At 33.8% G+C, this 13,810-nt stretch overlaps 1 protein-coding gene across 3 annotated transcripts in view; it reads right to left on the reverse strand.

The window, feature by feature from the left end:
• Positions 1–13,810, reverse strand: part of LOC106878243 (nuclear hormone receptor family member nhr-48) — a 329,560-nt gene that overhangs the window by 48,175 nt on the left and 267,575 nt on the right. For all 3 annotated transcript variants that reach the window (XM_052966399.1, XM_014927414.2, XM_014927413.2), the window contains one exon: positions 3,671–3,812. In XM_052966399.1, the coding sequence (XP_052822359.1) occupies positions 3,671–3,812 (142 nt within the window). The remainder of the gene's footprint in view (positions 1–3,670; positions 3,813–13,810) is intronic.

Genomic DNA, 13,810 nt, shown 5'->3' on the forward strand with positions numbered 1-13,810 from the left:
ATAAGTGAAATGTCAAAGCAAAAGAATGCTGATTGTTAAACAGTTTTTTTTAAAAAATATACAAATTTAATTTTTAAGATAAATTTTTGTGACGAAGTGAATATGCTGAAGTATTAATTAGCATACCTAAAAGGTTAAACAATAGGTCTCTAGACAGTTTCTTAACCCTTTAGCATTCAAACTGGCTATATCCAACCCAAATATTCTGTTTTTTGTTCAAACTGGTCAGGTTCAGCCTCTCACACCTGCCCTTCACTGTCATTCTAAAAATAAACAATCATGTCATTGGAATTTCAAAACCATGGGATAATTCATGATTAATTCAAAGCAATGTGGATAAATAAGCATTACATTTGACAATAATTTGAATGCTAAAGGGTTTTAAGCTAATTAGACATGATAAAGTTAGCCAGTCTGGTAGGAAGATTGTTTTTTTTTTTAACAACCTCTTAGCTCCAGCAACTCTTTTTCCATTTCTACTGCTTTCAACTTGCATATTCCAACCTAAACTCAATCAAAACAAAGTACTTGAGATATTTTTGATGTACCTTTCCTCCTGTATCACACTGAGCTATCAGAACAGCTACTTTCAAATTTACTGTTCTTTCACTCATCACCAAACTTTATTTCTTTAAAAATAAACCTGAGTCAAATGCAACATTACAACTTTGTGAAAGGGTTTCACAATTTATGGGTTATTCTGCCTAATCTTGGAAATCCACAGTATTCTGTTCACATCACTATAAGCATTACACTATAACTTGGGACAAATCATCTCAAAGTTTGTACATTAATTAGAAATATATATATTGCATTCATCATTATGTTAATATAAATTACACCTATTCTATTGCAGGTGTATATGTATGTTATATTTATGTATGATGTAAACAAACAAGTAATCTTTTAAGTGATAGTTGAACAAGACATATAATGAGGTGTACCTAAACCACTCCTGGTTCTGAATGCAAATCTTACCAAAGGTGAAAGCACCATTAATATATTCAATTATTTCTATCTTTTGAATTTTATAAAGAAAGAAAAAAAAACGGTTGGAGGAGGAGAATCAAAGTAATTATTTGTGATAAAGGCAAGTTTGAAATGTTTCTAATGAGTGTCCTGCTCCACTCCTCTATGTACATACCTGTAAGGTTTACTTAACAGTTGGTACATACTGAAGGACTATGCATCTGCGTTATAAAAACATAAGAGTTCATGGTAGAGTTTCCAAACCACACCACTCATGTTTGGATGGTGGGACGGTAGTTTATTTCATGTATCAATATTTATCAAGTGTCAAGAAACAGTCTTTGACTCCTTACAAAACAGGTCCGAGATGTTCCTCTTAAAACCTGTCTCAGTTTCAACTGTGTAGCAATGAACAATGAAGTAAACGAATTTACAGAGGCTTTTAAAGTCAGAAAACAGAATCTAGTATTAATATGAACAAGAAAGGAACAACTCAATAGAAGTAGCTATTAATTCATGAACAATGAAGTCAATACCTTTTACATTTTGATGCATAAAAACACACACACATTTACTAATTTAGAAACATTTATTCATGAATTCTACTGTTATTTCATATAAAAGGTTTCGGCTTTCATTAAGAAGCTATTGAACAGTTGAGTATCAGAATGGCTTGTATTTAAAACATTCCAGTTGGTTGATGTACAACCAAACACAATTGTTAAGTACAATATGCAAATAAAGTGGTTACAGTTTGCAAATTGCCATGAGGAAAGAAAATTTAATGACAGAATTAAATTAAAGGCATACATAGATGTAAACCAATGAGTAATTCTTTACTTGACTCACTTGAAATAGCAACCTAATTTTTCAAACAGTACTCAACCCACTTTAATAAATAAATGAAGAAATAAATGCTTAACCAGGGTTGATTTTGGGCTAAACAACTGAAATTAGGTATTGACCCACATGTTACAATGACATTTTTAATATTGCATTATACCAGATATATTTTAGGGCAATGATTTTACTGATGCAAAGTAACCTAAATATGATGTCTGAGAAGATATGAAGGTTAATGTTCACTCAAAGTAATGAATGATAACTACATAACTTATTTAACATTACCATAAACGTGATTGGAACCATAAAAATATGAGAAATCTTTTGGATTTGAAACTATTTAAAATTACTATTAGGATTATGGCGATTCTATTGAAATGGCAAATATTATAATATTGCCATTAAATCTCTAAGCTTATGCTAAGTTTATAGATGTTTATCAATCAGATTTTAAATACCTGAGATGAGTGTTTGGCAAATCAACAGGTTAAAAGAATTAAAACATTTTCTAACATGTTGTTGTGAAACCCCAGTTATAAACTACATTCATAAACTGTAAAGTTCTAGGTAAGAAAATCAAGAATGATATAAACATCATTAATAAATACACAAGAAGAATGCTTCCTATTCAGGAACAATTGCAAGATTGCAGGCCTAAGATTTCAGCCTATATTTACCCATATTAAAGACTGTAATTGGTATTTGTGTTCCCTAGCATCAAAACTACAAAACTGTTCCAAGCATGAAATCTGAAATGGTCTGTGCATTTATAACAAAGACTTAATATCCTAAAACATCTTACTCATATTTCAGAGACTATAAGCATCTAGTCCTTTGATGCTTTAAATGCTTGAAAAACAATTGAAACAACTCACTAAAACTTTTAAAATACACAATTCAGTTTAAACTAATTAAATTTTGGGGAATCTCTAAGTTTTCGTAACAGAAGCTAAAATATTACCAAGATGTTTTTAAGTAACAAAATGATTGCAAAATAAATTTCTAGTAAGTTACATTAACAACTATTCACAAAGTTAATTTACTGGAAATATTAAAATTTTCCTTTTATCAATCTATATTTAAGTGTAAGGTAGCTATCTTTAGGTTTTGTAGGCAGACAATTTTAAGATAACCCAGTTAATTCACAGAAACAACAGAGCTTCATGGCAGACAATATGAATCTGTAGAGACAATCAAATAGAAAATAATTGATAAAACACATCACTATGTAAACACTAAAGTGTATGAAACTAAGCTAACATACAAGCTTCTACAGCCAAATTTCCTTAACAAACTTTCTATCTTAAAATGGCAATGATATCCTATAAGTCTTAAATGTCAGGACAGTATGTATTATATCAAACATAATAATGGTTATAGCAAACAACTTCAATTGAATGATGAAGTTAGACTGAAATCAATAGACTAGAGATATGTGCAGAACTTTTCAATCCGGAAAGCAGAAAGTTTCAAACTTAACAAGTGATGTTAGGATAGAAATAATCTACTAAAAGATAATGACACTCTATGCAAATTTACAACCTCAAGACAATCAGATGTCTACATGAAATCAAGGTGTGTGTCACATATTATTTTAAACATTCAGATTGCCATGAGCTACAATAAGATTTATTAATAATGTGATCCATTTGAAAAACTGGCTTTATTCTAAGCATATCTTTATCCTCCTCAAAACTCCTGTTAAAATAATTTTGTTAGTTCAAGTCTTCACAACTTCACTTTACTTCTTGATGGATTGCATTTATAATAACTCTCTCTCTCTCTCTCTCTACTGCTGCACGCAGACATATGCGCTGAAAGAAAGAAAATTTTAGGCAATGGTTTATTGTAAACATACCTTCTCTTGACATTCCAACTGCAAAACATTTCTTAAGGCGACAATACTGACAGCTATTTCTTGTGAATGGAGTGATCTCACATTTCTCTTCATTAGCACATTTGTGGGACATCCCTTGTGTTATACAGCGCCGGAAGAATCCCTAAAGACAGACAAAAATGAAAAAAAATGTAGCAAATCAAAGAAGAAATGTATCGATTTTTAAAAATTAAGATCATCATAAATGAAACAATGTCCTAAACAAAACTATCAGCCATAAGTCTATAGCTGTACAGAAGGCATGATTCAGTTAAACCATCATAGATATATTTAATGCAAATTTAAAAGCTAACTCGAAATAATTACCCAATGAGGAGAAAAACAATAGCAGACTATTTTAGTTATGATAGAAATCAGTATTTAATTCAAATTTAATTATAACTTCAATTATTTCAGCAAGCACAACAAAAAATTTGGACATGTTCTACCTTATTACAACCACATCAACAATGCATATTTGCCAAAGTAGTTCAGCGAGAATGTACATAAGCAAATGTATAAGAATATATACACTGGTTCACATAGTAAAATAGAACTGTTTTTACATATCTATATTATTATTAAAATAATTTTCCTGTCTGTCTGTGTTATTTTTACACCTTAGAAACCATATGGAGCACATGTATTTGTGTGTTTATTTGCAAGTGTGTGTGTGTGTTGTGTGCACACGCATGCTTGTCTGCACTGATTGATCATTGTCTTTTTTGGTCTTCTATCTATCACTCTTTCTGACATGACACTCAAACTATATATCTCTCTCAGTATCTCTCAATAGCGTCCATATTCAACTGCTTTTCAAATGTACCTACCGAGAGAGTAAATTGTCTTTTGTTCTTTTTTACACACATACACATTCATAACTATATACGTAAACACAGCTATATTTATATACATACACAAACTTTATATGTACATATATTTACACAAACATATATAAATACACACACACACACAAAGGAGACTGACAGAATATGATAGAAATAAACAAATAGAGTACAAAAGGAGAGGAAGAGAGAGGGAGAGAAATTGGTAGACTGTTAAAGAAAGAGTAATACAGAATAAGACAACCTAGTTCCATAATCCCTAATATACATAAAGAGAGATGGTCATGAAGGCTTCCATCAAAAATTTATCAAATCAGAACAGACCTGAAACCAAACAACAAATATGTTTCTAGCCAATGAGGAATCCTCTACAGCCATGATTCTCAATCCTTTCTCTATCATTTACTCCTGCAGATTATTTTACCATTTACTCCTTTCTTCCCATGAAACATACACTAAATAATTTCTCTCTATATGAGTTGCATCATGATAGCTCTAGGTCTGATCCTACAGCATAACATTTGGGACAAGTACATATATATATGTATGTAAAAATGCATACATAGCATTTGTTATAGTTTTGTTACACACAAACAATGTATGTACACATTTACTACACATGTATCTATCACCAAATGGCATATATACTGCAGTATTCATATATATATATATATTCCACAAACACAAATCCTGCAGATTTTGACTTCTAGACAGAAGAGTCATGGTTGGAATGCTTATGATCATATGTTTGCTCCATCAGGATTGACCTAGGGATCAACAACATTCCATTTAAGATTAACGCATTAAAACCCTCTTGTGTTGGTTGCAGAAGCAATGAAATTTTCCTGTAATGAACTTTTTTTTTCTTCAACCATTCCAGGGTTGTTGTTTATTTTAAGGTCAGTCCTGATGAAATGGATCTTTGATCAAAGGTATTCCATCCATAATCATTTTTATAGGTACACACATCTATATTATCTAAAGTGCCCTCTCTTTAGTAAAGATGGCAGGATGCAATTCGAAGGAGATTTTTGGTTGCTATTTCTATTAAACAGAGAATCCCTTACTGACATGACCCTGGTGTGGTCGGTCATGCACTAAGTAACAATCATGCAATGGGATTAATTAAATCATTTAAATCCCACCTTCATCCCATTTTCAATCTGTGATCCAGTACTAATTCAAGCAATCAATTTTATTACATTAAAATGGTTAGTGGTGTTCTTTAGTAAGAGAATTTATGTCCTAACTAGCCTTTATTGGAAAGATAACAGAAGGATAAAAAGTAGACACCACTAATTAACATATCTCAGACATTAAACTAGACTCTCCAATAATACATTCAGCTCATAAATTCTCTCCACTATTTCGGTTCTCAAAAAAAAAACGAAAAAGAAAAAAGATAATAACTGCTTTATGTACTCAATAAGGTTAACTTCCTGGACAACTGACTAGATGGACATTAGTACTAGCTTTACAACAGTGATAATGTTGTGATCCTGACAAAGCACATACCATATTTTAACATGTATAAAGAACCCATATTTGTCGAAAATTAGGTTAAAAATATATGGGAGTTTCTTAAACATGGATAGTATTATAATCCCTTACAAAACCTTTTTTCCAAATTTTAAGCCCCAAAACTTAAGAGGTTCCTTATACATGTTAAAATACGGTAATTTAACTGTTCCAAGTTTGCCTATCTGGTAAATGAAGTTCTGCTCCAACTTCACAGTAAAAGCAACTGCTCTAAGAAATAAACTATCAGATACATGTAAGCATGCCAATATATGTAAATAAAAAACAAAAATTAAATAAACATATATAATCATTGTTTCAAATTTTGGCACAATGCCAGTAATTTTAATAGAAAAGGGGATTTAATTGATTACATTGACCCCAGTACTTGACTGGTGTTTATTTTATCGGTCCTGTAAAAGGATGAAAGGCAGAGTTAACCTTGGTGGAATATGAACTCAGAACATAATTCAGAAGACATACTACAAAGAATTTTTTTTTTTTACTAATGCTCAAACAATTCTGCCAGCTTCTTGCCTTAAATGAATAAATAAATAATAAACATCCTGATGCAGTACCAAGCAGTGGCTCTCATAGCTTCTGATCTGAACTGATTAGAAATGTTAACATGTATATGATTTGTCTTGGTGTAAAAGATAGGCTACAACAAATATTCTGCTCAATACCACAGATTTGCTTGTCAGTTGTTTGACCGTAACCAGTTGAGCATGTCCCTTGGTGGCTGATGATATGTATATCTCTGATCACTAGCAAGATAAGTGGGGGAGCATCAAAGCCATGTGTTGAGAGGAATTCTTTAGTGTTTGAATAATTCATGTTTGGAAACATGAATGTTTCGTTCATCATTCTTAAACAACTCTTATACAAAGACCTTTTGAGTGGGATGGGCTATTCAACCTTAGGAAAATTCTAACTGGGCCCCACCTGCAAAGTCAAGTGCTGTGTCACCATGTTGCTTATATGTTGCAAGGTCACCATGTTGTGTACATATGATTGTGATGCATGTGCCTGGTCTAGTGAAGGATTTATTGAGCATTGTATATTTGTATCCCAGTGTCACTTTGATGTCATGTGCTTCTTTCTTACTCAATAATAATCCTTTCTACTACAGACACAAGGCCTGAAATTTTAAGGGAGGGGCTAGTTGATTACATTGGCCCCAGTGTTGAACTACTACTGAAAAGATGAGAGGCGAAGTTGACCTTGGTGGAATTTGAATGTGTACCTAATAATAATGATAATGATGATAGTAGAAGTAGCAGTAGTGGTAGTAATAGTAGTAAATAAAAATTTCAATGACATAAATATTACAATGTTTTTGTTTTTGTTAACTATTGTGAAAAACACTATCAAAGCAATCTTATAGTGAACAAGATTACACAATGCTGACCAAATCATTACAAAATTAAATATTTAGTAAGGTTTTCTTTTTGCTTATATTTTTTATTCATTTATTTTCTTCTTAAATTCTTCTCCTATCAAACCCAAAGACAGCTGTTTGAAGTTACTTCAATATTACATAGAGGAAAGAGTTTTGGACATGTCAGTCTGGTCAAAAAAAGCCTAGCAATTAATCAAACAGATTATTATCTATCAAGCCAGTACAAAATGGCCGCCATTCTTGTAATACTAGTGATCTATCTGCTTCAGAATGTAGCAATGGGGAAAAAGGAGGGAATATGTTAAAAATAATGAATGAAAGAAGAAAGAAAATATCTAAATTCTTATTAATATCATCATCATCATCTTTACTTTTATTGGATGAAATATGGAGGAAAATTGTAATTGAAGGCAGAGCTAAGGAGGAAAAAAAAAACAAAAACGAAATGGAGGGAGAGGGAGAAAGAAAAAAGAAGCAGAGAGCTAGGAAAGATTGAACTAGAAGAAAAAAATATAAAAAATATTGGAATAAGATTGATAAAAATGAAAGATAGAAAAACCAAGTTAGACAATATAAAGATAAATTGTGAATGAAAATAAGAAAATTGAGAAAAGATATTGAACAGTTTAAAATCTATTGTGGTATAAAAGGAAGAAAATAGCAGAGATTTAATAGAATTGGAGATGTAGGAACGGAGAGATATGAGTGAATTGAACAAACAGAGGTAAGGAGGGATGTGAGATAGAAGGAGGAATATTGGAGAGCAGGAGAAAATCATGAAAAAATAATTGAGAATAAATTGAAAAGCATGAGAAAGAAAGATGATGCGGGGAGAGAGAAAAAGTATGTATATATTTGTGCGTGTGTGTGTGTGTAAAATGGAAGTTGCTATAAGGGTATAAGTGGATATTTTATCCGTATATTAAAAGGAGACCAAAAAGAAACATCTGCGATGCAAAGTGCATTCTTTCACACCTAAAACACAATATAAATTGTTCAATGCTTTTCAGAATTACAATATTATATTTAACAATTATTTAATTAGTCACAATATATTTGCAGTTATATTTAAGAGCAGTTCTCTAATGGTGGCTGAGTGTCAGGGACAGTACAACACTAGACTGCCTTGTAGTATTTAGTTTTGTCCCTTTATACTGGGAGTTCAAATACTGCTTGACTTTAATTCTTATGCAGTCATGTCTTTGGATTGATGCTAAATGATTAAGTTTGCAGTCTTCTACAAATGTAAGAAATATTTATTAAAACATATCTCAATTACTTTGGTCCAATAACTACATCGCCACTTTCTTTTTTTAATGTGTATAAAAATTGTATTCATTATACAGTATGTAAAGTCACAATGACCAAGTTAGTTTCAGTCGCATAACTGGTTCTGGGATCTGACTTAAACAAAAAACTGAGCTCTTGTTACTGCATTTACTCTGCTACAAGGAAGATATTGTGTGTGTGTGTGAGAGGGGGGAGAGAGAGAGAGAGAGAGAGAGAGAGATTATTTTCATATGTGACTATAGTAAAATAGATCAAACACTTTTCTTCCTTTACACTGATGAGTTGCTTGTTTCCCCCTCTAACCACACACGCAAACATTCCAATTCCAAACCAGATGATGGAATCTCCACCTACCAAAACCTTCAGTGCGTAGGTTTCATTCACACTAACCTTGAACACCATCTACCAAGTATGTAAAATATAACGTCCACAAAACAGAAATTTAAAAAATGTCTTCCAAGGAGAAACACAACTCTTGTTATCATTCACCAGCATCAAGTTAAATACTACACATACCAAGTAAATGTGTACACAACAGAACATGTTCACTACTCATTAATAATATATAACTGAAATATCTACTTGCCCAACAAATGCTTGGCCTTATGATCAGCAATGTTTTCTCTCTTCTCATATTAGTAACATTCAATTCAGAGGTTAATTTTCATTTTGAGAGTCGGAAAATATTTCACTCCTGAACAAGAGCTAGCTCAGCATTACCTCAACATTCACAAAGGTACAACTTGTAATTCATCATCATCATGGTTTTTCCATGCTTGCATGAGATGAACAGAATATGTTGAAGTGAGTTTTCTACAGTTGGATGCTCTTCCTGCCACTGACCCTCACTTCTTTCATGCAAAGTAATATTTCCCCATGACCAGACATGTTTCCATGGAAGACTGGAAATGAAAGACACTACTTGCTTGACAGTGACACTCGTTTACAACTACCATGCGATGTCAAGACAAGGAGATAGTAAAAGATACACACACACACACATATATATATATATATATATATATATATATATACACACACGCAAAAGGTTTCTTTCAGGTTTCATCAACCAAATCCACTCACAAGGTTACAGCACTTGTCTAAGGTGCCATGCAGTGGGATTGACCCCAGAATCATGTGGATGTGAAGCGAACTTCTTACCTCACAACCATACCTACACCTATGGGACTATCTGCTTTGATCATCAAAATACTACAACTACTAACTCAGTGCAACACTATCTTCTATTCTTTCCGGATATCTGAATGTATACCACAAAAAAGTGCCCCAGTACATGATTCTGACTAACTGTCACACATGATATAAGAAAGCTAAAAAAATGACATAAGAGCTGAAGACACATGAGTGAAAGATAGAAGTTATGAAAGGAAGGATTATGTAACTGACTGAATTATGATCAATTTAGCAATATTCTTTGATGTTGCTGCTCCTGTTCTAGCCGCCGATGCTGCCTAAGAATTTGCCATTTCATCGCAAAATATTTTAATTCTTAAACACAAGTGAAATTTTGAAGAATTTCACAAAATAAATGAAAGGAGAAAAAAGAAAGAAAGAAAACTAAGCACAAAGGTTAGGCTTAAGAATAGAATTACAGTTAAAACAGCAATGAAAAATAAAAGTATACAAAGAAAATAAACATACAGATGTGAATACTGTTTGGGGAATAATTGAAGAAAGAAAAATGCTGAAGAGCAGCTGGTGGCACCCATTGGTAAATTCATTGACTGACAATTTCAAAGACAGCAAAAAGAATGGTTAAGAAAAATGTGTGTGTGTGTGTGTGTTTGTGGGGGAGGGAGGAGTAGTATGCTAACTTTTTGTCCTATTTGAAGGATAATAGTGTAAGGTCTTGACTAACATATGTTGTGCAAGTCACATGATTTATCTGATGCTAAAGAGAGAGAGAGAGAGAGCGAGCGAGTGAGCACAATGTTGTGTTAACATGGCATTCCTTGGTGGTTCATGGAACACTTGCTAAAGGTATGTTAATGTAGGACAACTTACTTCATAGTCAACACTCAGAAAGAATTATAAAGTAAGAGTAATTAATAGTATTGTGGGGATGGGATGGAGTGGGGACGAGGGTGAGTGTTTGTGGAGTCAGCGACTTGAGAGAAATTAATTTTAGAAACCAAGCAGATATCATAGCCAGCATCAAAATACAGATATGTACAGAACTCTGCACACATACAACCTACCTACACACAAACACACACAGCATTAAAAGAACCTCAATGCAGTGACTAGAATTTTTAGAAAAGTGTAGCTAAATCTCCTCAAATCACATTCTGCTACCTTAGATTAAATGATAACATCCAAAAAGAAGGACACATTGGATAATGTACCCTTGGAAGCACTATGTTTGTGCTGTGGGTGAGATGATGGAACTGACACAATTGGGAAGTCATTGATCATAGACCTGAGGCTAAACAAGAAAAATATAAAGAATTTGTACTCCTTGCCTTACACACGCACAGAAAACATTTCTAAAATTGTTCTAATACTATACATATCTTTGTTGCTTGAATAAATGCACATAAGTAAGAAAGCCAAGGTACGAATAAAATATGAGTTTCAAACAAATAAATTAATTCTGCAATTCTATAATACCAAGTACTCTTTGCTTGTTAGTAGATCCAAACACACATACACACACGCACGTGTCTTTTACTATAGCCCTGGGCCAACCAATGCCTTGTGAATAAATTTGATAGACGGGGTGTGTGTGGAAGTCTTTTATGTGTGTGTGTATGCATGCACCTTTGTGCTTGTATTTGTCCTTCCATCACTTGTAAACTGGTGTTGGTTTGTTTATGGTCCTGTAACTTAGCAGTTTGGCAAAAGAGATTGGACAGAATAAGTACCAGACATAAAAATAAGACCGGGGCCAATTTGTTCAACTAAAACTCTTCAAAGCAGTGCCCAAGCATGGCCGTAGTCTAATGACTGAAACAAGTAAAAGATATGATAGATAGGCATGTATGTATGTATGTATATTTCATCATCATTGTTTAACATCAGTTTTTCATGCTGGCCACTCTGAGAGCTGTCAAGTCTCCAATTGTCTGTTGTGATATGGTTTCTACAGCTGGATGCCTTTTCTAACACCAATCACTCTACAGAATGAGCTGGAGGTCTTTCACGTGTTACTGGCATGGGTGCATCTATGCAACACTGGCACAAATGTATTTCATGTGGTACCGGCATCTGCAAAGGATGAGCCTGTAGGTATGGATGACAGCGATTTTCCTGAGGATTGACACATCTTTTCAAGTACAGCACATAACATCTCCCTGTGCCTTGCCATTTCCTCAGTGAGGCCTAGTGACCAAAGACCCTTTTTCTCACCACTTCGTCCCAAGTCTCCCTGGGTATACCCCTTCCACAGCCAGAGCTTAGCATTTCTTTATGCAGCTGTCCATATCCACACCGACCACATAACCAAACCAGCACAGTCTTCTCTCTCTCTCTCTACACACACACACATTATTCATTTAACCTAAATCCATAGCCTAAAGGAGTTGTAGATGCACAACAGTGTGTATTTCGATAGGCAGCTGAACTGGTGGTGCGGATCTCCTCTCCAGATTTTGTTTTTAATCCTGTGAAGTACTCCTCCCCATATAAACTGGATAGGTGTGGTGATTTAGTTGCTAATCATTTGGCCACAATGTACACATACATACACATACCTACATATGTATGTACACAATGTATACATACATACACACACACGTCATAATGTACGAGTTGTAAATTATATTAAAAAAATAGACTTTTTTTTTATTTTACATAGTATAAACATTATCTGCTACTGAACTCAATATGTTGGGCAGCGTGGAGAGAAATGTATGTTTATAACATCAAAAACTGACAGCCCAGCCGAAGGCAAAACTCAGAGTAGACTTAACTTTTGATGTAATAAACATACATACATATGCAAACACAAACATACTATAAATACAATCGTTAGTCATGTTTTCTCTTCAATATAACATATCTTAATGGAAAACTTGTTACCTATTTACACAGATATATGATATAATTACAGTCCTAGAAATGAAACAACAACAAAAAAAAAAAAATACATAACTATTAACAAACACGTTTGTGCATGTGTGTGTGGTTTAGGGTTTGTACCTATTGTGCAGATGGTGTTGGCTAGTGTCTTCTACTACAGCTGCAAGTTAACCAATGCCTTGTGAATGAAATTTGGTAGACAAGAATGGGGAGAAGCCAGTCATGTGTATGTGTGTGTGTGTGTGAGAGAGAGAGAGAGAGAGAGAGAGAGAGAGAGACTGAGTATGTATTCTCCATGTTGTGTCCATGTGGATTGTAAACAAAGACTCACCATTCACACAAATGGTTTCATTTGTTTGCAATCTTCTGTTAAGAAATACTTGGGCTGCTCCTGGTTTGTTAGACATGGGGAAATGCCCAAACTGTAGAAGAATCTGCTTCACTAAAATTATGGCCAGATCCATGCCAGCTAGGAAAAGTGGATGTTAAAATGCAATGCTGATGATAACGATGATGATGATGACGACGGTGTGTGTGTGTGTGTGTGTGTGTTTTCAAGTAGTAGTATGAACAAAGCAAAGAATAAACAATATGTCTAGCTGAGTAATTATACAATTACATTATAATTAAGACTGTCTACATTTCTATTACTTCAAATTTCTTGCTGAAGAAGCAATCCTTAGGTGATATCTCTTTACTCTTTAACTCTTTTACTTGTTTCAGTCATTTGACTGCGGCCATGCTGGAGCACCGCCTTTAGTCGAGCAAATCGACCCCAGGACTTATTCTTTGTAAGCCTGGTACTTATGCTATCGGTCGCTTATGCCGAACCGCTAAGTTACAGAGACGTAAACACACTACCATCGGTTGTCAAGCGATGTTGGGGGGGGACGAACACAGACACACAAACACACACACATATATATATACATATATATACGACGGGCTTCTTTCAGTTTCCGTCTACCAAATCCACTCACAAGGCTTTGGTCGGCCCGAGGCTATAGTAGAAGACACTTGCCCAAG

Source organism: Octopus bimaculoides, chromosome 3, assembly GCF_001194135.2.
Source record: "Octopus bimaculoides isolate UCB-OBI-ISO-001 chromosome 3, ASM119413v2, whole genome shotgun sequence".
Taxonomy (NCBI): Eukaryota; Metazoa; Mollusca; class Cephalopoda; order Octopoda; family Octopodidae; genus Octopus; species Octopus bimaculoides.